This window comes from Falco punctatus (genome assembly GCF_963210335.1).
Source record: "Falco punctatus genome assembly, chromosome: 6".
Taxonomy (NCBI): domain Eukaryota; kingdom Metazoa; phylum Chordata; class Aves; order Falconiformes; family Falconidae; genus Falco; species Falco punctatus.
The window spans coordinates 15,574,073-15,600,860 of NC_137585.1; the positions used below are offsets into that span (position 1 = coordinate 15,574,073).

At 41.8% G+C, this 26,788-nt stretch overlaps 1 protein-coding gene across 3 annotated transcripts; it reads right to left on the reverse strand.

Annotated features, from left to right (window-relative positions):
* Positions 1–44: 44 nt before the first annotated feature.
* Positions 45–25,457, reverse strand: PARVG (parvin gamma). Of its 3 annotated transcripts, XM_080390828.1 has the most exons (13): positions 24,843–25,081; positions 18,227–18,328; positions 17,579–17,643; positions 14,187–14,289; positions 13,013–13,153; positions 12,475–12,590; positions 10,461–10,516; positions 9,562–9,584; positions 7,576–7,637; positions 7,400–7,468; positions 6,125–6,226; positions 2,268–2,340; positions 45–322 (listed from the first exon to the last, which is right to left on the reverse strand). In XM_080390828.1, the coding sequence occupies exons 1-13, from the start codon at positions 24,970–24,972 to the stop codon at positions 243–245; spliced, it is 1,122 nt and encodes a 373-aa protein (XP_080246954.1). In that variant the 5' UTR covers positions 24,973–25,081; the 3' UTR covers positions 45–242. The 3 variants fall into 3 exon arrangements, 1 of the variants encoding a protein (XP_080246954.1); XR_013928688.1 differs by lacking the exons at positions 45–322; positions 2,268–2,340; positions 6,125–6,226 and adding an exon at positions 25,342–25,457 and having other exon boundaries at positions 7,576–9,584; positions 14,187–14,307; positions 24,843–25,091; XR_013928689.1 differs by lacking the exons at positions 45–322; positions 2,268–2,340; positions 6,125–6,226 and having other exon boundaries at positions 7,576–9,584; positions 14,187–14,307; positions 24,843–25,147.
* Between the last annotated feature and the right edge of the window lie 1,331 nt (positions 25,458–26,788).

The window sequence follows — 26,788 nt, forward strand, 5'->3', positions numbered from 1 at the left end:
CAATTCACCTCCAGACACATACTTACAGTGACTCAGTCTGTGTATGTGAAACATTGCATGAGTACATACTTGCATATACAATGTTAATACAGCAAGTGTCAAACACAAGTGCAAGCACATAAACAGTAGCAAATAGAGCTGGGAATACAAAAATCAGACCATGACATGGTAGGAGAAAAAAAAAAAAAAAAAACAAAAACAAAACCAACAAAACCCCCCGCCAAAGCTCTTGGCCTTGCTCTTCATGTTTCTTTGGTCTTGTATTTGGAATACAAGCAATACAGAATCCGCATTGTAGTCTTCACATCTCCATTCACAATATCTGTGGATACACAAACCAGAAACAACAAAACCAGATGGGAAGTATTAGCAATCCCTGGAATAGAAAGAGACTGCAACTGCCAAAGATAATCTTCCACCTTTCCCCAATTATAATGTAAACTTAGACAATCTAATTGTAACAAGAAGCAAAACAGCAACTACAGAGCTAGAAAAAGTATTTATTCATTAAATTAACTTAAGGAAAAGGTACTTTCACGCACTATCTTGCTGGAAGACAGGATAAAAAATGCAGAGTAAGAAATAATTCTTCACTAGCAGAGAACAGAGTAGACAATTCAATAGGACTTTAAAGCTTTAGGTTTGTTATAATTCTTCTATGGCAGGAATCATGATGGGAATTACCTGACGCTTTTTTTTTTTTTTTGGTTATAACATTTCCATCACATTTTGCTGCCATTGACTGTTTTCTTTTTTCCAATTACTTTTCAGCTTCTGTGTTCTTGGCTAAACAAACTCCTCTTGTATTTTTAATAATTGTAATGGAAGAGGGTAACGGGTAACTGATTGAGAGGGTTTTACTGTTCTTACAGTGCTGTAAATCACTGAGAAAAAGACTAATAATGAAACACTAGTAAATGAGATCCTTAAACGCTCTAAATAGTGTAACCGTACTAAGTACCCCTAAATCATATTAAATTCAATCACTAGCTGAAGATTTTCCCAGTGAAGCTAAAGGAACTGCGGATGCTGGCACCAATATTTCTTATGCTGATCAACTCTGTGTTTGAGGCAGTGCAGAATAGCCAGAGGGAAGGAAAGAAAGCATGGGTTTATCTCCTTTCATACAAAAGGTGGATCTCAGCATGGAGACCTGAACTCATGCAGATTACTCTTTTCAAAGTTAACATAAATAGCTTTCCAAACTCCTAGCTCTATGTAATATGGCAAAAAGCCCACAATTTGTGAATGCCTGTTATGCAAACTGCCAACATTACCAAAGCATTAGTGGAAAAAGAAAAACCAATGAAAGCCCTAAATTCTAGCTTTCCCTCTCCATGATGTTACGTACTAAACACATGCGCCTACTTGCTTAAATAACTAATGGGAAGAGATAATGCTTTGTATTCTTAATAAAGATTTGACTGCCTTATTGAACAACAAACTTTTGAGCTTGATAGAGGAATGATGGGGTGAGGTTATGTACCCGGCAAGAGGTCAGGCTAAGCAGTCAACAGCACCACCCACTAGTGTAACCACATCCTGCATGCCACCGGGAGCTGGTCAAAAAATTTTCTGTGGAGCATTTTTTAAAATTGGAAAATTGCACTCAAAGGAAACTTTTTTTTTTTTTTTTTTTTTTGTGGTGGGGCAAGAGAAAGGAACATGCATGTACATTAACTCAGCAATTATTCACTTGGATGTAGGAGATCAAGTTTCAGCTTCCACATCTGAACCTGGCAGAAGAGCAACTTAAAGCCTATGAATTTCATATTCAGGAGACTGACCCACCAGCTTTTCTGGGTTTGAATAGAGTGGTAGAGTGGCCGGTGTTTCTGATTTTCACGACATATTCTGCAAGGTATCTTCCCACATGAAACAAGCTTGGGTTTAACACAGTGAAACTTCTTACGAGAAAGGAAAATAGCTTTCCCTCCAGCTCAGCTGCTCTAATTTTCCTAGGAGCTACTTCTGTATTAAATCTTTAACAAACAGTTAAACTGACTTACTAAACAGTTTAAGTTTAGCATGAACTTACTAAAGTTAAAACAATCCAGCCTTTTTAGTATAGACATAAAGATTGTTCAAGACAATTCTCAGCTTTATTACTATACATTCCGAATGAGGACCTATGGGGCAGCCATATTAATGAAATGTCTCGGTGTCACCCTGAAGAGCCTACTTTCCTCAATTACTCTAATTTTTGCTAAGCTAGGATAAAAGCAATTCTAATTCTATTCCAGGCAAATTTGCATGCCATGACTCACCTTCAGAGTTCACAGAAAAATTCAGAAGACCTCCGTCTGCCAGCAAGTCTAGTGCAAGGTTAACATTGTGAAGCTGTTAATGAGACAGTAAGAGAAATCAATATAGCAGAAAATATTTTCCACCCAATGGGGCAGTGGCCAGGAGATTTTTAAAAGTATTTCTCTAGTAGTTGAAGATACCGATTCATAAATACGTACTCATATTCATCTCCTTAGTTTTGATGGAGTGCTCTACCAATTTTCATGAATAACTGGATGTAAAATCCATCTCCAACAAAACTTATCCCATGAAGTGGGCTGAAGAATCCATTTATTTAAAAATAGACTTTGCACGTGAAAGTCATGTTAATGGATGTTTCCATGGCGAAAATAGGCTAGATTCATAACTGGATCTAATAGATGCATGGAATTTGTTTCTTTTTTTTTTTTTTTTTAACAATGCCCATATGCTTACCACATATGGAACAAAAAGTACATAAGGATAAAGTTCTCTATATTTCATTCGGAATTACAAAGATTCGAAACCTTCCTGTCAGCTATATTTGTGAGCTAGAAGTTTATGTTTTAAGATAGAAAGATGTCTATACACAGTAACAGTAGTGATGATATCCTTAATATTACTCATGAGAAATTAAGTACACGTCTATGAATGAAAGCTGGGGGTTATTTTCTCATTTTTCCTCACTGCTTTTTCTAGCCTTTTCCCACATAAAAGCAGCATCACATGCATATGCACTAGTCATGAATGATTTTTTTAAAGTAATATAACATCTCATTACTAGCTTCTAACAGCTTAAGGGCAGTTGTTTACTTGGATGGTAATTAGGCAGCTCCCTTCCTCTAATGAAGTAACAAGACCTGAATGAATGTCAAATCATCTCTTTGTACATTCTTTAGGCCACCGAGCAATTTATGCTTTGGGAGGCACATCATAACTGCTGCCATGCTATTCCCTATTATCTTCTGACAATAAGCACAGGAGTCCCCCATGCATAAGCCACGCAAAAGCTATGTTCTTTGAAGTGAAGCAATAGATTTATGTTTCACCTGTTTCTCTGGTTTACAAGTAACAGAGACTGACAGTTTGGATTCGGGCTTATTTTCTTACTTTGACAGTCAGCAGCCAGGAGAGCTTAAGCTCACACAGATCTACACATTTCTGATCAGAATGAATAAATCAAATGTTTCCTTAATGAACCAGCACAGGCAAAAGGGGCACATTTCCCCTTCTGTAATGCATATGAGATTTGCAAGGAACAGTAACATGCAAATTCCAAAATAAATTTTCAGACAGAAATACTGATAATTACCAAAGAAAGGCAACGTAGAAAAATAAGTTGTTTCATCCAGCTGCACTTCCAGACTCATAAGAGCTGGACAGTTGTCCAGGATTTACGGCTGGACAGAGGTGAGGATGTTTTGGGGTATTACAGCTCTGGGCCTGTTTTGGCAAAACTACAGAGTTCACAGGTTTGATAAACTACACAGGCCCTCTATCATCATCATCATCTTCATCTCCTGACTGCACAAAGTTTATCCCTAATTTCAACCTGACCTATTTTGAGATTATATTCTTTGCCCCAAAATACACACCTTCCTATACGCACCCAGATGGACTTTCTTTATAGCTACTCGTAAACCTCATGGATTTTGGTTTTTTTGGGGGGTTGTTTGGTTTTTTTTGGTTTTTTGGTTTTTTTTTTTTTTTGGGGGGGGGTAATAAATGCCAAAAAACCCTGCAACAAATCTACCCACTCAGTGTTGTCTGCTTGCACCTGTAGATGGGTCATCTCCTGAATATCTGCTCCTGTTTTCCTCACCCTTCTCATCCCTCTAAAATGGGCTCCTGCCCTCCCTGTTTCTTGTTTCTATTTCCTCCTCAATATCACTGCTTCCATCCCAATTTCCCCTCCTTGTGATTCAGGAACTTTCTGTACCAGCTTTGAGCCACAAGCTTTCAGCTTGAATGAAAGGTGATGCACTGCACCGATCAGAACGGTGCATGTGGTTGTCACCATTTTCATAAGACAAATGATGTGTTTTAAGTCTCAGCAAAGGTTACATTTTCATACTTTACTGTACCAATTAATGTCTAAAATGACAGGGAGTTAGAAAGCACAGGGGATTTGAGAGACATATTTTATGTACAAATGACAGTTGAACTATGGTCGCTCAATATTTTTAGTTATATTGTCATCCCGCTTTTCATCTTGTAACAAACATCAGAGGAGAAACAAATGGTAAATACCACTCTGGCAAACTGTTCAATAATAAGCCCAGTACCTGGAAGTAACTTTGCTAAAATGAAATCACTAGGATGCAGAGAATTGTACTGAACCAGTACCCAACCCATTATATTCTCCTCTAAGGCCAGTGACCAGCACATGCAGTAAGAACTAGAAAGTCTGAGCTCTGATTTGTACCTGAAATGTAGGGGTATCTAATTTCTTGAAAGAAATCTGTGAGGCTTGAATAGGGCTGATTCAACAAGGAAAAGGTTTTCTATGAAATTTTAAATTGAAAACTATATTCATTGATTTCCTCTAAATAAAGTTAATGGAAATGTTAAAAGTGTATTTCCAAGTCAATGGTCCAGAACAAATAATTTTGAAAACTGAGTGGAGGAGGAGAAAAGGAAAAAAATACATGCAAGGAAATGCTTTGATTTTGTTTGATTCAATCATTCAACACTGGATTTTCCCTATTTTTGGATTTCTAAAAGTTTGCATTTTCCTAATAAAGTCACCAACTGACAGTAATGCTTTTTTGACAAAATTTGAACCTAGGTCTTAATTCTGCTTTTAAATGTTTTAATGAAAAGCTCCACAGAGGTATTTATTAATTAATATGGGACCTCTGAGGATTTTCATTACAAATAAGCGTTGCCCAGAGAGAATAACTGCAGTGAGGCTGGGAATCAGACAAAAGCCTCATCTGTGCAGGGAAGCTGTAATGCAAACCACGCCAGAGGAGAGATTCCCTTCTCAGGCAGCTCTGAAGCAAAATGGATCTGACGTATTTCACCTTCAGAGACCCGACTGAATATAACCCAGGAAAAACAGCTAGAGTTTCAAGATTTTCAGAGCTGTTCAGTGACCCAAATGACAAATCGCTACCCACACCAGAGACAGTTTGAAAATATCTCAAATATCTCAAAATATATGAACATTCTAGATCTGTGGAGGAGGCATTTACACCAGCAGCCCAGCACACACTATATTCTAGCTGATGACACCTTTTTCTTTTAAAGCACTGATGAAATCTGCCTGGTGCAGGTTAAAAAAGGAATCAGGCAAGTCTGGCTGGGTAGGTTACAGCCTTAGGGCTGTAGCCTTGAGAGAGGAAAAGATGTAAATTCTCAAGGGCTTCCTAAGCACAGAGGGAGCCTTCAAAATGTTCTGGTCATGTCTTGATTAAGGTATATTTTTAGAACAGCGTAAGGAAACCTATAGGGATCCAGTTCTGCTATGCAAGGGGTGTCCTCCATGTAAAAATGTTGTTTGCAGGACAGATTTGTAGGAGATAGCATACCAATTCCCCACTACACCTTCGTATCTCAGTTCCCCACCAAAATATCTGTGTTCAGAGGGATGTATATGCCAAATAAATGCAAGTAACAATAGTTTGCCTCCCACGAGACAACTAATTTTGAAGAGGACACCAACCTGTTCCAAGGTATTTTAACAGCACCAAGCGTGTGCATTTGTCCTGTCCCAAAACACTATCCTGCAACACTGCATGCATAGGACTTCACACACAGCCACAGCAGTTAAAGCAAGAGGCAGAGCTCTTCACTGACATATGGAAGCATTAAAAACACAAGTCTCAAGCTCTGAAGTAATTAAATAACAACCTACCATCTCCGTGGTGCTGGCTGGAGTCAGGAAAAAATTCCTTAAGTTCAGAAAGTAACCCTCTAGCTGTCCAATTAACAGAAGTAAGATAACTCCATCTGCAAACTAGATGACAAATGATCTGAATATATATTATACACTGGCTTTTAGTAGATTACGCCAATAAACGACATTTTAGCAATAAATGAATCTAAATGGTACTCTGGCAAGCAGACAGCCTAATGACTCAGTTCCCTCAACCTCTTCCACAGCGAACTTCATATTTAGTTAAATAAGGCTCCCAAGTTCATATTAGTGAAAATATGACACTGTAAAAGGACAGCTATTAAAACAAACTATTCCAGATGTGGAGAGACTTCAGATGACCACAAGCGACAGAGGCGTAACTACAAATAAAAGAAAATTGTGCCTAGTGCCTGAGATTTACAACAGAACACTTGCGAAACTTCCTTTCTCACAGCTGCCCACTAGGAAAACCCAGAAGAGCTCCCGCAGCACAGCTCCACTTTTCATCTGCATGGTATAAATCGCAGGGACTGCCACTGCACCAAGGTTTTGAATGCTTAGAGCAAAGCAAGAACTGTGGGCTGATTTCTGCATATGTGTCTGCAGAAGTAGGGAATGAGAAAGCCACGAGGGATGTCCCCAAGCTCATTTCCCAGCGCTCATTCACTCCCCAGAGAGGCATGAGAGGATGCTGCGGCTCCCCGGCTCTGCAGGAGATGCTGTCTGCCCTCCCCAGAGGCCGCAGAGGAGGACAGCAGAGGTGTGGTTGTGCCTCTCTTCACCAGCACCCAGGGACCCGATCCTGAGGTACCTAATGAACACTTCTTTTGCAATTTCATGGACTTTAACAAAGCTCAGTGTTCAGAGGATGGGACTTTGAAATGTAATGAAAATTAGGCCTTCCTACTGTGAAGCAAATCTACCATTAAAAGTCACTGAGCACCAGTAATCAACTGGACTTCCAGTTTAGTTGTCAGAAAACCTTTATTTCCATACTGACAGAAAGAGCATCCACAGGAGTTGGGCAAATTCCGAAAGTTACTCCCTGTAGCATTACAGGGGCAGCACTGAATACAAAGCTGTATTTTTTTCATTACTTATTAGCTTCAGAAAATTCAGAGATTAAAGCCTAGTATCTTAACCTGAAGCTAGAAATAATTGTTACATTGCCAAGTTTAAATTACTACAACAAAAAGGAGTAATCCTAATGGTGAGGGAAAACAGTCAAACGGCTGACAAAACATGGTTAACATGTAGCTTAGAGCAGGCTACCTGAGATTCGATGTCTTTCACATTTAATCCTAATTTTCCAACATGCTGGTTGACAAATTGCAAAAATACCTAAAGAAAACAGAAGGGGAGGAGAGAGTAGAAGAAACTTTTTCCAGTGAAATCATGAATTATGTTTTAACTTACAAATTTTGATGTCTACTAAAGAAGTAAATTACCTTTTTTACAGCATCCAGTTTATCTGGAGCACGGCTAAATAATTCATCAAAGGCATCATCTTCTGTATCAAAACAATTCAAATAATACTAATTAAATGTTAACTGTCAGATCAGAGGTTTAAAGTGGCTCCAGAAGGAGAAAGGTGTTCACACCTTATAAGCCAGGGAGGAAGAAAGTTGTAGGGAGACAAGGAAAAATCCTGCTTTTGTATTTATCAGAAGACAGGGTTAGAGGCTTCCCTTCAACCTAACTCCAAGAAAACAACTTACTTCATTCAGGTCCATAATTTTAGTCTGTAGAGGTTCTCAAGATTTGTGCTGCCACCAGTATGAGCAATGACTGAGTTTTGCATCTCTACAGTTTATCTCTTTTCAGTTATGTTTTTTTAACCCTGAACCTCTAGGTTAAAATACTGTAAGCAGAGAAGAGCAGCTGTGTATTTTACTGCTCTCCCTCAACAGAAACATCAGTTACATCACATTTGCAGAAAAACAGCCCCCTTCCTTAAAAAAAAACAAAAACACAACCACAAACTAGATATTGGGTTTGGAGACACTGCCCTTCCTCTGAAAACTCACAAACCTCAAAAATGACCAGTGCTGCCACCCAGTTTAAAGGCAGGCACGAGCTGGTGCCAGCAGCACTCCACCAGACAACTAGCATGAGTTTAAAGATTTCCAGGGAAATGAGATTCATTGAAGTCCCTGTGAACACCCACCCTTCACATCCATTTTCTGCCCAGGTTTAGCAAAAGCAGGACACATATCCTCCCAGTAACCCGGCCACAGGACTGCTCTGGTTCAAGCAATGAACAGAAACATTTGAAACACCCTTCAAAATGACGGGCACTCTAGCAGCGTAACTAAATGGGGAACCAGTTTCTGTGGTGCAGGAAAGCGAAGGCAGCTTTGCTTAAGGAAGATTCCTCCTCAAAGCCAGCGACAAATATGCCTCCACTCCAGAAGGGAGGTTTCTCCATTCTCCCTGTTAGGGGGTTGCTGCAGGAGCAACGTCAGGGAATAGGTGAATCCATCGAAATCACTGAGCGACAGTGTGAAACCTGCAATGGTCTTGCAAGCTAGAGAGCCCTCTTCCGAAGCCATGCTTTGGGACTCCTCTCTTTGTTAAGCAAGCTGTGTCGAAAACAGAGTGCATTTTGCAGATTTCTCTTCCCAGCAGAATCAGCCCACTGGAAGAAACACCTAATTACAGGGGGCGTTATTTTGGTTGTTTATTGGTGTGGTTTTTTCCCCCCACAATTTCAGCCCACATTAGAGACCACTCAGTGGAATAAATGATAAATATGTATTAAATGATACAGTTTGCACCTCTGCAAAGAATGAAAACACTAACATAAGGGGCACAGCAGAATTAAAATGGTTGCCCTGATTCACTGGGGATGCAATGTGCTCCTTTGCAGTAGGGAAGAGCAGCTCACACGGAAGCCTGAGCAGTGCCCAGACCTTCTCCAGGCTCTACATACATGGACATTTTTCACCTCAAGTATTTCATAGCCCTTAAAAATCCTATGGGCAAAAACTCTGGATACATTGGTTTTACTGCACTGCCGTCCATAACTGAGTGCAAGTAGATTTCAAAACCTCATTTGCAAACTGCAGAAAGGAAACTATGTTGAAACTGGTAGCAACAAGAATGAGGTCAATGCATAAATCCAAGACATACTTTGCCCCTAGCCAGGTCTTCTCTGTTGGGTCATCAACCCACTGTTTCATTTCTTGTCTCATGTCCCATCTGCTGCCTGTAGTCCATGGGCGAAGTGGCCACCCAATTTCCAAACTATATTGTGTTGATACAAACAGACATTAACAGGAAATGTTTGGAGAAAAACACTAGGAGAAATCCATGAATCACCATTAAATCTGGTGGGAGCACACAGATTTTATCATGAGGTAAAAATGGTTCAGAATGTGGTGTATAACAGCACATAATGGTGAAACACTGAACTTGGCAATGCCAGTACTTACTTGACTGCACTTCTAAACTCTCCCTAGAATTGTAATAAAAAGCAAAAATTAGAAAAAGCATTCAGCAGAACTAATCTTATTCACAAGCAAAGCTTATCTGGGCCATCAGCTATTTTGTAAAGCAGGAGACAATACAAAGTGCCATTAACGTTCCATCAGAATAACTCTCCAACAGACATTTTTAAGTACTCTGTATATTTGCCCAGGCTCTTGGAAGTATATGAGATTTTAATTGGCCCACAGACCAACGAGCATTTATTTTATAAGCGCAATCCAAAATATCCTCTTCCAATAAGCTGCTCATGATATTAGAGTTTGAAGATGCTCTAGCGTATTAAAGATGAAAGTAGGAAAATCTGTTTCTAGTTCTTGGAATAATGTCCATATTTTCTCAGTATACAAATGGTATCCCTACTACTAACCTCCTTTAGTAATGACTACTTCACACGCTCAGCAAGCTCAAACCTTTCTTTCACAGCAAAATCAGAAAACAACTGCCCCCTTTCTCTTTATTTAATAATACAATAGCAACAAATTAAAAGCAGATTTAAACCACTATGGCTTTAGAAAATTTCCAGTTTAGTCTGGGGCAGGTAAATTTACAGTACTGGATTTGTATTATTATATTTGTTACTATATTTCATGGCAATAAAAAACACTAGGCCTCAGAAATAATCATGCACATTATTTTAGAGAAGTTCATTAAAAAGCATTATACTATAATACTAAATCTGAAGAGAAAAAAAAAAGAAATCAGAGAAACAGTTTGCATGCATATGCATGTCTGGGTTCACACTTGTTGTCATCATCATGATACCAGCTATTTTTTCTAAGGGGGAAACACCCACAATATTTCTTTTCTGATTGACAGTGTAAAAAACAGATATATCCCCTCTTACTTGTTTTCTGTGATGTATTCCACCGCATTTGCTGTCTTTAATCCTCTGGAGGTGTTCTGTTGAAAGGACAATAAATATTTTTGGGTTTGTCACACAGAAAAAAAAATACCCATAAGCATTAGTAAGTCTTTCATGACCTGTTTGCTGCCTTAAATGACTACCAGAGGGCATTTATTCAAGAAGTCCAGTGCAACTAGTACAGGCACTTTGAGAGGTTGTGGCTCCCCTCTGCTCTCTTCAGTCTTCCACCAGAAGTAGGGTACTTCCCGTCAGAGGAAGCCAAAGGAGAAGCACGTGGTCCCTCAGCTGGTGAAGTTTGGAGGCTGGCATGTTCACCTGGATTCTTGATGATGCATCAAGCTGCTTTGGGCAAGCAGCAATCTCCTTGTGCACCTCACTGCACTAAGGACACTTCAGTTTTATAGCACTGGAGGTGGTCATCTCTGCCTTATAACAACCACATGCCGTGGCCTGCCATTGATGAATGCCCCCTGGCCCCGACAGAGGACTTAAGATGTCAGTTCTTAGTATTTCTGAAGCTAATTGGGATCTTTGCTGATGTCCTTTTATTTTTTTCCTCTATGCAGATCTTAGTAACCCACATAGCATCAAAATAAAAAGTGCTTCAGCCCAGCTGACAGCCCGAAGAGGCAGGAGAGGCTGGGCATGCCTGCTGCTTCACATGGGTACACGGAAATGTGTCAGCACAGGAGCATCCTTGGTGTTTGCCGCCACGTCCTCTCAGGCAGTGAAATACATCCCCTGTTTACGCACTTCAACTCCTTTGGGTCAGCTCGTGGCCAAGGAGCACACCCAGCCCCGCCGGGGCCGCGGCAGGCCCTTCCTGCAGGCACGCGTCGCAGGAGGGCTGGGCCTTCCCTGGCCTCCCTGGGCTGCTCCAGCACTTCCCCCTTCGGAGCACTGCCGTCGCGGGCTCTCCTCACTTTTGACCTAATGACTACCGTTGCCACCAGAGGCATTGATTCCTCCTCCAGGGAACCAGCTCACTACCATAACCCATTACCCCTCTTGCTCCTCCTCTCCCTCCCAGGGTTAACAGCCCTTCCTTTCTGATGCTGCAATTTCACAGATAATCGCTCCCAATTTCTGTGCACCTGAGGCAGGGCGGCCCCGTAAGGCACCAGATGGAGGGCTGCTTCCCTCAGAGCGTGGGTCTGATCAGTGACAAGTCCAACACACAGGCTGGGCTCCTCTTAGATGCCAGAGGGAACACTCCCCTGCTGAAGTGCCCAGCTGGGATGGGGCCACAACTGCTACCTTTGCAGAACCCAGCAGCTACCTTTGAAGCCTCAGAAGAAGCTTCTGGGGGACGCTTAAACCTCCTAAAGTGGCACACATAGCTTGAGGACACGCTTTGTTTCAGTTCCAGTTATGATCCTCCAAAGAGGGAAGAGCGCTAGGTAATGCCATACAGACCGCGTGCTGGGCCCCCAACACCACTGCACTGCAAACCCTCTGTTAAAACTGTAACACGGTGGTACTAATTTTTGCAATTATATCCCAAGCTGCATTTGATGTTCTCCTAAAGTCCCATAGTTGACTGTAAGAAACAAAACAGAGGAGGAAAGCATCGGCTTGTAGAGCAAAATACCAAAACGTGACCTCAATGGAAGGGGATAAAAACTCCCTTCCCCTAAAGAAATAAACCCTCAGCATTAAGCCAGTATCATGGTTTATGAGTAAAGGCTTCTATTTCAAAACACTTAAAGACAGTGACAGCAGAATTTCTTCTTTGTCCTCTTTACAGACTTCGGACCATTCCTTTTTTTTGATCAAGGAGAAAAAACAGCATAGTGGTTCTGCCCTTTCCTACCCTGAACCGAGAACAACATGGTAGTCTAGTTCAGCAAACTCAGAAATTAAAAGGCACAGTTCATAGAAAATACTTGAATCTCCTTCACAGCTGCACACACATTTCTCCTGAATTCTAAGCAAATTAGTCTCATCAAAGCTCTTTAAGATCTACTGTAACAAATACTGAAACTATAATTACCTCAATGGTGATTGTTTCCACTTGAACATTTGGAGGCATGGCCAGGCTGGGTTTGAAGTGCTTTGCTATTGCAACCAGAAGATGCAGTGTGCTCAGTAAGTCCTTTGTCAAGATAGCTATTCCATGTAAAGAAAAAAACCCAATGTTTAGTGTGCAAAACTGAGTAAACCTCACTCATATCACAAATTCTCCCTATGCAGAGGATTCCAAAGTTATGGAGGACCATAATACAGGTGGGACATCAGATTGGGGTTCATATAATATCACAATTCAACAATACCGCACCTTAAAAGTCCTATTTGTGAGACATACACATGGACACCGAGGGTTTTTAAGTGGTCCACAAGCCATACAACTTAAAGGATGCAGCTTGCATGACTCAGTCTGGGTCAGATATTCCTGTTTCACTTTTGATCCAACTAGTAATTGAAAACAGGTTGCTTAATTACTGTTCTGGTACCCCTTTGCCTCATAACAGCCTTATAGCAGAGGAGGCTCTGTGATGGACAATTTTCTCCAATTTCACTTCTGCACCTACATTCCACACTCCATTTCAGCTGACTTTCTTCCAGTTGCAAACACTTAGCCACAGCTTCCAGAATCACAGAGAGTTTCTGTCGCTGTTTTTTTTCTGTTAACGCGATCTTGTCAACATCCAGCTTGAGAGATCCTAGGTTTTCTTTGACAGAGAGTCCATAGGAAGAAGAAAGATGTATTTTAACATCACCACAGGAAAAATAAATCAGAAATATAAAATGACAGCAAAGCACACAAAGTCTTGTTTTAAATGTTCAGTAACACTTAACAGCTTCCACAGGGCCACATCCCACAGCTGTATGCCTTGTTAAAATCCTGTGCTCTCCGAAAGCCTCAGTAAAAGCTCTGAAAAGGGGAGAGGAAAAAAGTCATTCCTTGCAGCAGCATCCCCCAACCCTAGCACTCCACACTCCTACTTTTCCTAGTGGAAGCTACAGGAATCCAGTGAGTGAATCTTTCATGTAGGTAGTATCAACTCACATATATAGAAGAAATGCCAGCTCATTGCTCAGGGATGTAAACTACGAAAATAAGCCGATCCTGTTCATGCTACTGGCCTCAGCCTTGGTGAAAAGGAGATATGGTTTGAAAGACGTCCCCAGAGAGAGTGAGAAAGGGGGAAAAAAAAGTGAAGCAGGGACAGGAGAGATGGAGAAATATAAATAGACTAACAGGCTGTTCCAAGAGGTCGTATCTTTGTGCAAGCATGTTGTTGCATAGAGAGCCTCTTAGACTTTCATCAGTTTCAGCCCAGTGCTTTAGACCTAGAACATTATTTTTTTTTAAAGCAGAAAAACATATAAATGATAGTGCTGATTCCATTCAATGTTTCTGGTAGCATCACAAGTCACCTTTGTGCTCCTGCCTTATGAAGCACTCCTTACTTTCAGAGGCACTGTAATTTCACACTTCAAAGTTACCTTATTATTATGTTAACTAGCAGGTAAAAAGACTTTCTTAGAAGAAATATAGTTATATGAAAACAATAGCAGATCATCAGGCATTTGTTGTTCAGAATTGCTGTTTTCACAGATAGTACACAATGTAGTGCTTTCTCCCTTAGTGAGAAACAAGACTCCAGCAGATCACTGCTATTGCGATTTGTGGGGTTTATTCTCTGATCTGGAAGTTTCTCCATGATGTGTTTGCAAGCTAAACTCCAAGCAGTAGCTTACCCAAAAGATGATGAAGTACCAGCCCGTCATACAGATCCTCTTCCAGACTTTTAACTACTATGTGTTCCTCTTTCAGGGTTGTGTTAATCCAGTCAATCAGTAACTGTGGAGGAAAAAGCAGCTGGCAATTACATTATTGCTGTTTAGACAGCAGAGGACTCAGTGCTATGTTCTATTTCACCTTTCTCTTTAGTCCCTTATTTCACATCTTTGTTTGCTTTCAACCTCCACTTCCTTTGTGCTTTTTGGTTCTTTTTTGAAGGGAAGTTAAGCATCAGTTAGTTCTCCCTAATTTTCAAGTGAGATAGACATCTTACAAGTTATATTCCTATGAATTTTCTAGAAATAGTTATACAGATGGAGAGACAGATCTTATTCCTGCTTCCATCAGGGAAAAGCCTGCAGAGTACACTCCCCAATCCCTGCCTTCATTAGACATCACAAAATTCACACAAATACAGTAGTCAGAAATGGTTTGTAAGAAAAGAGGCTTCACTCATTCTGTTGGTTGTCTCTCAATCATCCATGTTACTAGCACTCTCCCTCTTTCTCTCGTATTTTTGTTTTCTTTTTCATTCTGTAAATTTGTACTAATTATCTCCAAAAACCTTCTTTTTTGGTAAAAAAAAAAAAAAAAAAAAGGGCATTTTGTTTATTTTGCTTTCTTATGTGGCAGTCTTCCCATTGTCCTTTCCAATATTCTTCCTGCCTTTGCAAGGGCAAGCTGCTCAGGAAGCCACGGGCTCGGCTACAACTGGAAAGGAACCATGTTCCCAGTTACATCCCTTGGTCCTGCACCCCTTTCTTGAACACCATGCTCCTGAGGCCAAAGGAGCTCTTCAGCGCTTCCCCAACCATGTGCTTTATCCACATCCGTTGACAGAAAGGGAAGATGACCTGCTGAAGCAGAACTGAAAAGCAGTAGCCCCCACTGGCTGTTAGCAAGAACCTCTTGAAAGAGGGATGGGTATTGCTTGTATTGCTATTATTGCTACACAAGCGAGTGTCTGGAGTTTGTTTTATGCATAATATCCTTCGCACTTTCTGTAAACAGAGGAGAAAATTCATAGCAGATATCTGTAAGTTAGCCAACATTAACAGAAATGTAAAAAGCAGTATGGAAAAAAAAGGTTATCTCTGAGATGCTTGAAACTGCACAAGAGACAGAAATGCCTGGTGCCAGGACTTGCATGAACTGAGAAGCTGTCAAAGTGTTTGCAATATACTTCCTCAGCTAAGAAGTAACAAGAATTTTCTGGAGCAGAAAGCTGTGCTCCTCAGCTAATGCTTGCATGTGAAGAACTGGCGATGCTTTAGGTGTGTGAGAGACAGAACGGTACCCCAAACATCACAGTACAACTAGATGAAAGTCGGAAAAGGCAAAGCACTGCTGAGTACAGAGCTATGAGATCCCTCGTTTGCTATCTCAGCTCTAAACAGCCACATCCACAGCCTACAGGGCACACAACTCTGCTTTCAGTCCAGTTGTTGAGCAGAGCGCTGTGTCTAAAAATGAGTAAACAGGGAAAGGAGAAAAGGAATACTTCAAGAAGCTTGCTACTGGCTTCCAAATGTAACCATCTTCTATCTTACAAGCAATTCAATATTTATAGTAACTACGGTGAGCCATTTCACATTTCTTATTTTCCTAAAGCCACCTCAAAATGAAAATGTAGTGGAACACAGTCTTTCTCCCAAGCGAGTTTCTTTGCTTCCCTTAAAGATACCTCTTTGTCCCTGCCTCCATCCCAGTCTCTTCTCTAGAGGAGCCATGAACTGTTTAGATTAAGGTGGCAATCGGTGCCGTCAATGGGCACCCAGAGGATTGCCTCCCCTGGGACCCGATTTCCACCTCCTCCTCATCCAAAGAAGAACATTTTTTCAGGAGTCTCTGATGGAAAATGGATTGAGCACTGAAGCTCACAGAATTCTCCATATACAGGAAAGCTCTTAATTTTTGGCAGCACAGAAAGAACAAATTCAGTGTCTCTGTAGACAATATAATTGCATTTTGCAGCACCACCTTTCAAATTTTCTCTTTTGTATAAAAACATTGTGAAAAATTAAGTCTTTTTGATCAAATGTGCTCAAAACTTTAAGAAAATGTAACTAGAAACATGCATATTTCTGGATTTATGAATGCCATATAACACACCCATCAGCACGAAGCCTAAGCTGGCTTTTATAATATTTATAAGAGTTTTAGTATCTCCATAATGCAAGAACTGCTGGTCTTATAAGAGACATGCCACTTTTCTTCCAGGAAATTTCAGTATGCTAACCTTCCCCTGAGCTGTGCCATGACAGAAACGCAGTGACTGAATGCACAGGGAAGATTTTCAAGATTACTTAGAAATAAAGTACTTTCCCATGAAATAGGATTCATCATTCACAGCTACCTCAAGCAGATGATGTACTATACAAAAACCTTGCACCATACTTAAAAGCTTTTCCCCAAATTCTTGGTGACTGGCATACCTTTCATCCCTTTTCCCTCTGCTCTGTGCTATCCCCCTCGGGCTGCATCACAGCTGAGCCAACTACCACTGGAGGTAGAAGACAAGACCAGAAGACCATTGATGATCAGCTCAGCAATCCCAAAACTTGTTAGCATGGGATCAGGGCAGTAAACCTGCACGTACCCAAACACACGTTTTTAGTCACAGCAAATGCTGATGTGGGTTTGCTTTCAGTCATGATCGTTCCAGCTGACTTCTAATTGCTATTACACCATCATTACAACGAGGTAGCAACTGGGTGTAGAGGAATGAAGCTGGGTTAATTAACATTGATAACACAGCTGTGGGCTGGCTTGGGGGTGTTGGCAATGTAGATAAGGTGCCACTGTGGCTGGTTCTGTTAGGGGGCTGGGCAGCCAGTGAAGAGGGAGCAGCCAAGGAAGAGAGAGAGGAAGAAGCAAGAGAAGAGGGAGCGGGCCATGGATGAGATGAGACTAGAAGGCAGCAGAGGGACAGGCATGAAGAGTATGTTGATATGAGATGGTAAAAGACCTTGTTCCAGCTTAATAATTTTGAGAGTGCTGTGACAGCTGGGTACTTCTGGCATGGCTCATCCACATGTCCCAAGTTAGGAGAGGTATCATAGTAGTGTTTAAACCTACGGTCCACTTTACACACAGCAGTGACCGCTCTTGGTTGATGCAGGCATTTGAACCTTGGTCCTGTGTGGCTCCAGCCATCCTAGCACCATGCTTAAGCAAAAGCTCTGGTTTACTTGTGTGGAGCCCATGTGCCAAAAGCAAAGCTCATCCCACCCCTAGACAGTGGGGAACTGGGGCCAAAGAGCTGGGTAATTTACAGGGATGAACATTATCACAACAGGTTAAAACAGCTTGAGGTGAGGGTTAAACAATACAGTAAAAGAAATGGTACCAGTTTTAATTCTTCCAATTTAGTATTGTGGCTTGAGGTCGGTTTTATGAGTTTCTTCTTCTCGCCTATGAAAGGAAGCAAACAAGATTCATTACAATTATCAGATACGATGGGGATAATACAAGTTTGCTGTAAAGTCTGCCATCAGTTTAATATTACCCAATATCATATTGCCATATGTAGAAACATTATCATTTTTTATTTTAGCTGATTCCTTATGAGCAAGAAAATGGTATATCACGCTATTAATGCTACTGTTGGAAATTATGCTTCTATGTAATTCAAATCAGTAAGATCTAGGTGGACAGTTCTGGAAATAAGAAAACAAATGTGGTCAGCTGGAAAAGACCTTTAAGATCATTGAGCTTGACTGTTAACCTAACGCTGCCAAGTCTACCACTAAACCATGTCCTTAAGTGAAATTTAAATTTCAGTTAAAGAACCAGCTAGAATTTGCGTTGTTTCTTCATTATCTGCCTCTAGAGAGTCAGCAGCCAAATTAGACACACAGAGTTTAGTCGCTGCTGATAAAACCACGGGACCTCTGCTAAAAAAAAAATACACAATTCATTTGTACTGCACATTTTCTGCTTGGTTTTTCAGGTCATTCTTTGGACCTTTTTCTGTTCTGGTTCATAAAGTACATACCTTGAGCAATGGCATTCTCAGCTAGGAATTGATTAAGTGCAGCAGGCTGTGTAAGCACATTTAAAGAGGCTGGATCCATTGCCTTTTCTCGCTCCTGGTAAACTGGTAAAAAATATGGGGGGAAAAGGAACATGAATAACAGCATGTAAAGATCAAAATCAGTGCTAAGAAAAAAACAAACCCAAGGGATTTTTTTCAGTTACGATTTCATGACTGGTAGATTGCTTTTTTAAAAAAATCTGAAAATGTATTTAAATCTGTGTAAAGAAAAAGTAGTTAAAAAGAACTTTCCTTTTTTTTTTGTTAATCATCAAAATATAAGAAAGAAGCCCTGAAGTAATAAAACTTGCCTTAATTCCATCTAATTCCATCTGAATTAGATTAGTAAAATCCTATTTCAACTGAAATGAAAAAGCTTTCAGTTTCTAACTATCAATGGGTATCTGCTACAAAAATGACCATTACTTAAGTAGTATTAAATCCAGAATACAGCAGTTAAATTACTGAGACAAGCTTATAAATATAAGGAGTTTCTTTTATTGCTGGTATAGCTTAGGGGAAACAATGTCATGTTTCTGGGTAGATAATCCCATCTCACGTTAGATTAAGTTGCATGGCTTCTTGAGATTTCTTTATTTTAAACACAGATTGGAGAATGACTTTCTTTCCCAACCTAGATGTCCTCAAATGAAAGCAGAATCACAATACGCAATACAGCAGTGAAAATACCTTGTCAACAAACACAAAACTATGGGCAAGATTATCCAAAGCAGCTAGGAGTTGTGTTGGAGGACAGCAGAAGTCAGAGAAAGGAATGGGGTTATCAGAGCTGGGTGGCGAGGCTGCATAGCCATCCATACACATGGTCCTACCACACATCCAGCTGAAGTTCATTTCTATCACCAGCTATCATCTATGAATAAGCGGCAATGGTATCCCCCCAATCTTCTAGAAGCCATAACTCAAACCACAGTGCAAGCAGAGATGAGTCTGATTTTCTAACCATGGGTGTGTAAGGCTGTGCCATGCTGCCTACACAGAGAACACAAAAGATAGAGCCAGGCTCTACAGGCAGCCTACATGGTAGGAAATATTTAAAGTGCTGGCTTTTGCAATCTTAAATGTTCACGTACAGGTTTTTCAGTCAAGTCCACAAGACTCAAATAATTAGGATGCTTTAGCCTGGCAAAGACTAAAACTCAATAAAAAGTTACAGATAGTGGAATCTGAATACACTCTTTTACAAACTGTACTAAAGAATCATAGAATCATTTAGGTTGGAAAAGACCTTAAAGATCATCAAGTCCAACTGCAAACATAACACGGCCAAGTCCACCACTAAACCATGTCCCTAAGCACCACATCTACTCATCTTTTAAATACCTCCAGGGATGGTGACTCAACCATTTCCCTGGGCAGCCTGTTCCAATGCTTGATGACCCTTTCTGTGAAGATTTTTTTTCCTAATACCCAATCTAAACCTCCCCTGACACAACTAGAGGCCATTTCCTCTCGTCTTATCACTTGTTACTTGGGATAAGGGACTGACTCCCACCTTACCACAACCTCCTTTCAGGTAGTTGTAGAGAGCAATAAGGTGCCCCCTGAGTCTCCTTTTCTCCAGACTAAACAGTCCCAATTCCCTCAGCTGCTCCTTGTAAGCCTGGTGCTCCAGACCCTTTGCCACCTTCACTGCCAGTCTGTGGACACGCTCCAGTGTCCTTCTTACAGTGTGGGGCCCAGAACTGAACACAGGATTTGAGGTCCAGCCACACCAGTGCCCAGTACAGGAGGACAATCACTCCCCTTGTCCTGCTGGCCATGCTGTTCCAGATACAAGCCAGGATAGTGTCGGCCTTCTTGGCCACCTGGGCACACAGCTGGCTCACATTCAGCCGGCTGTTAACCAGCACCCGCAGGTCCTTTTCCACCAGGCAGCTTTGCAGCCACTCTTCCCCAAGCCTGTAGCATTGCATGGGGTTGTAATGACCCAAGGGCAGGACCCAGCACTTGGCCTTGTTGAATCGCATAGAGTTGTCCTTGACCCATAAACCAGCCTGTCCAGATCCCTCTGTAGAGCCTTCCTACCCTCAAGCAGATCTACACTCCTGTCCAACTTGGTGTCATCTGCAACTTACCAAGAGCGCACTCGATCACAGAATCGCGACTGGCCTGTAGTTCCCTGGGTCTCTCTTAATTCCATTTTTAAAAATGGGGGTCATGTTTCCCCTTTTCCAAACAGTGGGAATTTCACCTGACTGCCACAACTTCTCAAATATGATGGGTAGTGACTTAGTCACTTCATGTGCCAGTTCTCTCAGGATCCACAGATGCATCCCACCTTCAGGTTCCTTAGATGTTCCTGAACCTGATCTTTCCCTACAGTGGGCAGTCCTTCGTTTTCCCAGTCTCTGTCTTCATTTTCTACAACTTGGGATGTGTGGCTGGAGCACTTGCAGTGAAGGCCAAAGCAAAAAAAAAAAAAATTAGTATACATCAGCATTCTCCATATCCTGGGTAACCAGGTCTCCCATTTCCTTCTGGAGAGGGCTGACATTTTTGCCCCTCCTCCTTTTATCACCGATGCAACTACGGAAGCTTTTCTTGTTGTCCCTGACATCCCTGGCCAGATTTAATTCTGTCAGGGCTTTAGCTTTGCTAACCTGATCCCTAGCTGCTCAGACAATTTCTCTGTATGCCCCCCAGGCCACCTGCCCTCATGTCCACCCTCTGTGGGCTTCCTTTTTGTGTTTGACAGACCCTCTCATCCAGATCATCGATAAAGATATCAAACAGAACTGGCCCCAATACTGAGCCCTGGGGAACACCACCTGTGACCAGCCACCAACTGATTTAACTCCATTCACCACAACTCTTTGGGCCTGGCCATCCAGCCATGCAAGAAGTAAGATGGCTCTTTATTAAACCAAACTTATAATGATTTAAGTGCAAGAAATCAGAGTTATATACTGCAACTGTACAAATAAAATTGTTGGCTGCAGAGGTGAAGGGAACTATGGAAGGATCATGGCTCTGAGCCCTGGACAATCATGGCAGCATATGGTTTGTGTCACAGTAATATCTGTACTAGTGTGAGTAAGAGATCTCATCTTTCCCAAACAGTCCTAAAATATAAAAAAGCCAGAGCAAAGACGACAATATAATGACCAGGAAGACTTTTTACACTCCTCTGAATCATCAAACCCCAGCTGCTGCTGAGCGCAGGATACCTGGCACAACAGCCTGCTGCTCTGCTCTCTAATTGGGAGTGCTGCCCGTTAGTGGATGGAAAATGCTCTCCCTTCTCTCTGAAGCTCAGTGCTGCAGGGCCGCTGAAGGAGAGGGGAGGCTTCTTCTAACAGAAACCAAGGAGATGCCCCGTGTTAGAGGTTCACACAGGAGAGGGCTCCTGCTCCCTACCCAAGACACCCATACTAGGAGCCTTGTCTCTCAAGGTTCCCTGCATAACGAGTGGACATGGCACCTTTAAAGAACAATCCACAGTATTTAAACAAGGATCTAGCCCTGGCTTGCATTTTTCAGTTACCACCTCCATTCTGCTACCAAAGAGACAGCCTCAGCTGCTACCACAGGTGCCTGAAGTGAGATGCTATGATGACCCAGCCCTGTAAGTACAGTGGAGCGAGGCAGTTGCTGCAAACACTGTTGCACACTGCCCACGGAAGACCTCCAAAGTGACATTTTCTCTCCTTAATAGCTTTATACACACCAAACAACACGGTGCAGCTCTGCAGGCTCACTCTCACATATTTATTAAAGGCTCCAGTCAAAGTGCATTACGAACACATATTTTAACACAGATTTTGTCAAGCCAAGAATATTGGTAGAAAATAGCTACTGGATGCTTTTGCACATCAGTCTGGTAAAATGAATTAGGTACAAAAATCCCAGCAAGCCACTAGGGGAAAGGGTCACAAGAGAATTAAATTTAATTATGGTGGCTGCAAAACTGAATTCTGTCTCTAAAAAGATGCTTGGTAAAATAAGGTAGGAGAAATTGAGTCATTTAGTGCCTAAGGAACAACTGAACGAAGATAAGACTCCCAAAACGAAATTAACAGAGAGAGGAAAGTTTAATACAGAGCAACCTAAGGACAACTGACTTTCAAAGTAGGTTTCTGACAGCTGTTATAGCTGTTATTCCTTGGGATGTCCTGCTCAGAAGTCTTCTGTAGTCATCTGCGTACACCACAACTTACACTAACTCAGCCTTGCTGCAATACTCAACTTGTGTATCTCTTACTTCCTTCGACTGCTTACACATCAAAGTAATGTACTGCCTGCGCATGCTTGATCTCCGGCCAAGGAACCCAAACATCAGAAGCCACTTTCTAAAATTTCGAAGCCTGTAAGAAAAGGCCTGAAATTAAGAATTTGCAATAGTATAAGTTCATATCCTCTAAAGCTTCAGTCCTGTGTCCTAGAGTGTTAAAATTGCTATACAGGGTAAGACTAGCTTGCCTAGTATCCAGTCCCATACAGCACCCAAAAAGCAGAAGATTACAGGGAAAAAAGAACCAAACCAAAACCAAACCAACCCCTCCAAAAAAAAAAAAAAAAAAAAACCAAAAAAAAAAACCAACAATGGAGCAAGCATATACAGGTACTTCCCTGAAACATTTCAACAGCTTACAAACCAGCCTTCCTAAATCAAAACCAGGGTCCTGGTTAATTAGAAGCTATCAACACATTTACTTCCCCTTCACCTCTTGAATATGTGTACCTCCCACCATTCAAGAGGAGCTGAGGAGCATGGCTTCCCCTTGCCTGAAGCACCACCTCCTGCTGCCTGCTCTGACCTGCCACCTGCCACCTTCCCCTGAATCTCCCCGCTACACACAGTGCAAAGAGGACCAACTGATTCACATTCTTCACGTCACCGCGTTACTACTCCATGTTACTACTGTATTACCATCCTACACCCTCAACAGTCATCTCTTTCCAGAACTGAGCAAGTACAGCCTACATCTTAGTTGCCCTTCACAGGGAAACCACTCCACAGTACCTTTGACCATCCTGGTTGCCATTTTCTGAACTCTCTCCAGCTTGTTGAAGTGCTGGGAACCAGACCTGCCCAGATTTAGAGAGGAGCACTGCAGCATTCACAATGTTGTTCTCCATTCCTCTCCCCCTACTCCCTATTGCTGTTTGCTATTGTGGTCGCCACCACGTGCCGATCTGACACTAACGGAACTACCTATCATATCCCCAAGATCTTATTTCTAAATAGCAACACATCACTCTGAGCCCATCATTCATCTGCAGAGCTAGTATTGTTTTTTCCCCCCTCATGTGTTTCACATCACACTTATTGACACTGATTTCCCACAGAGAAATTTCCCATTTCCCATTTCAGAGCCTGAGAACCGCAGTTCCTTGACAATTAATAGACTCATTGCTTTTTATACTAATCATTAGCATTTGTGAGCAGTCCCTCATGTCGCAAGCTGCATTTCTGTGAGGCTTGGTCCTAGACAGCAGCCTTTCAAAGAATAAACCACTGCAGGAACAACATAAAATGGAACATGACTTGGTTTGGACACCTTCCTGGGGTTAGCTGTTTAACAAGAAATAGGAAGGGGTGCAAGACTCTGTTCTCACACACAAGCTTCCACATTTGCTGCAACCAGCCTCTGCAGCCATCGTTCAAATTTGCTATTCGGAGCTGTGACTGACATGCCGTTTTTTCCAGCCTCCAGCACATGTTATCTATCAGTACTTGGAGAAGAGATCATTGTAGGAGACAACTGCTTGAATACTGATTCATTTTGCGATGACATTTCTAAATAAAATTGAGGTTTAATTATTGACTATTCAAATGAAATGGCATAATTTGGTCCTTCAGTCCCTGAGAACATCATAGATGTACAGGCTTGTGTGTTTTGAAGTCAAGAGGCATTTTTTTTCTCCTGTGCCACCTGCTGAGGCAGCCAAGAAGTTAAGACTTCTTAGGTCAAGAGGTAGACTACTGCATAATGTTGCAATGCTACAGCTATCAATAAAAGAGCAAATTCCCTAGTTGGGTCAGATCAGCTCACTTTTCCTCCACGAGTCTTCACACAGTCTGGCTCCCACAAATCCCTGATGTATGATAAAAAGCATTAACGACCCACCAGTGGTCTCCGGCATACAAATTAGCTGTAGACTATACACAAGGTACTTACCAATGTTACCAAATTGTTTCAACTGTTTATTTCCTGTTTGAAAAGACAAAAGCTCTACTCCGCATTAGCTCAAGCACACTTCCTAGGCGCAGTTGACTAAATAGATCACACAAACGAGGGAACGAAAACCAACTGGGAATGTTGATGTTAACAGTGATAGTTCTGCCTTTGGAAAACCAGAATTAAATAAATAAATAAAGAAATAGAAAGAGAATACGGACTGCGTGCCCAGTTAAAAACTTCCTCTTACTTCCTTGTTTAGTACCAGACCTTTCAAGCACCGTTTTTGCTCATTAGCATCAGAAGAGATGCCATCGTAGCAAGAATAATCCACAGGAACACAGAAAGTCTTACAGTTAAAAAAAACAAAAAAAAAACCAAAAAAACACGCATTAAAAAGCACCCAAAAGAGTTCCTTTTCCCAAACTTACTATTCTCTCCTTCAGCAATCCTCCGAAAGCTCTTCCAAGACCTTCTCACAGCAGGTGCGATGAAATTTGTGGGGAGAGGGGACGGACCCCCAGGCTCGGCGCGTCCTGCGCCAAAGCTGCAGCCTCCCATGCAGCACGACGCACCCAGAGTATGCAAGGGGGAAGTTGTGCCGTGCGATACTGGCTTAAAAACGAAACCACAGTCATATCCGGAACTTAATTGTCTATGTGCTTGGTCCCTGCTGGAGACTAAAATAAACAGAAATACAAATGCAGGAAACATGCAACCCTGCAATTCCTTAAATACCAGAAAGCGTTAGAAAGACACGCTCATTCCTCCATGGTACTGCACGGCATGACTGCTTGCTAGTCTGCGGCTGGGGTGTCTCCCAGTGCACTTTTTTTTTGCATAAACAGCCAAAATTGTCATGCTATATTACACCTTTTACCCATGGTCCTTTGAGCATTTCATAAAGCAGATCAGCACTACTCTACTTACCTGGTAGAAGGAGAAACCTAGGCACAAGGAGATCAACTCATTTGTCCTTAGAGAGCAGATTAGCCACACCAAGGCTCAACATGCTCATCTGACACAAGTGTCATCTCCACTGGGCAGTGCTGCTGCTCTTCCTCCCCTTTCCCATCACTGATTAAAGAGGGAAAGCTCCCTACAGCAACCACTTCCCCCGGACATTTGCTTCAGGTACCAGTTGCATGTGTTAACTCTTCTGGAAAGCAAAAGTAACTCTGCAGTCCTCCATGAAACCCCTGAATGACACAGTAGACAGCCACACTAACTAAGATGGTCTGGTTTAGCACTGCTAAGAGACTGACTCCTGTGTTTAGCTCCATGCCATAGACAAGAACGGATAGTTCAGCATGAGCTAAATGGGATAAAGGAAAATGGGTTGAAAACAGATTTCCAGCTGCCATGAATTCTTAGTAACCGAGAACTTCACCCAAAATCCTTAATCAAAAGGAAAACTTAACTGTACAACATATCCCATTAGCAAAGACCCAGAGTACTTTACTACCTATGCAGAAGTGCATGCAACAGCCCAGAAAAGTTGTAAGTGAAAAACAAAAGTAAGTATAGTTAGAGATGCTATCGGGAACTTTGGACAAATCCAGTTTCATATCAGCAGGCAGAGAGAACAGGAATAATTAAACATTAGGAAAGCCATTTGTAATTACTAGGTCTCTCCTTGCTTCAACTGGCAACTCAAAGGACTTCTTTCCTGAAAGCCTCACTCACAATACAGTGCAGCAGTGCTAAAAGAACAAGTCTGAAACGTGATGGACAAGCACCTGTTTTCCTCCAAAAAGTAATGTTGCCACCAGTGTATGAAGTATCCAGTCTTCTGTAGAACAGCACTAGTAAATTCTGTATCAGAGTTCATTGGACTTCGTACCCATCTCCCCCAAGTTTTTCTGTACATTCCCAAAGCACACCTCATGCACACACACACCGCCACACCTGACCCTTACATAAAAATAGCCACTGAAGAACAATTCAAGGAATCAACAGTGCTCCCACCAAAACCAACTTCTGATGATGCATTTTCCTGCCTCTCCACACAGCTGTGCTTTATTGGAGAGCCCCTCTACGCTCTCTCCATACCAGTGCAAGGGGAAGCCTACAGGCATTTTCAACTTCACTCCAGACTTACTTAGGCTTCGGGCTTCCCAAGCGCTCTGCAGACGCATACGGGACTGGCTTCAGCACACCAGGCTTCCCTCCTGTGCCACTGCAGAAGAACTGGGCCCCAAGTCTCCTAACAGTATCACAGAGTGTAATTCAGCTACTTTACCTTTTCCTTTTTACAAGGGAAAAGTACTTCATCAGGTCCAGTAGCTGAGCAATATAAAAAAGATCCCACCCCAAAAAATGTGGCTGACAAAACCTACAGAAGAAGGGCTCATTTGCATCTGCCCATACAGTCTCA

Excerpts from the sequence above, each read along its gene's own strand:
- PARVG (XM_080390828.1), bottom strand. The coding sequence starts at position 24,972 with ATGGGAGGCTGCAGCTTTGGCGCAGGACGCGCCGAGCCTGGGGGTCCG. Across the intron at positions 18,329-24,842 it reads GATTGCTGAAGGAGAGAATA|TTTACCAGGAGCGAGAAAAG; the intron begins GTAAGTTTGGGA and ends ATTTTTTACCAG. Across the intron at positions 10,517-12,474 it reads TGGAAACAATCACCATTGAG|AACACCTCCAGAGGATTAAA; the intron begins GTAATTATAGTT and ends TCCTTTCAACAG.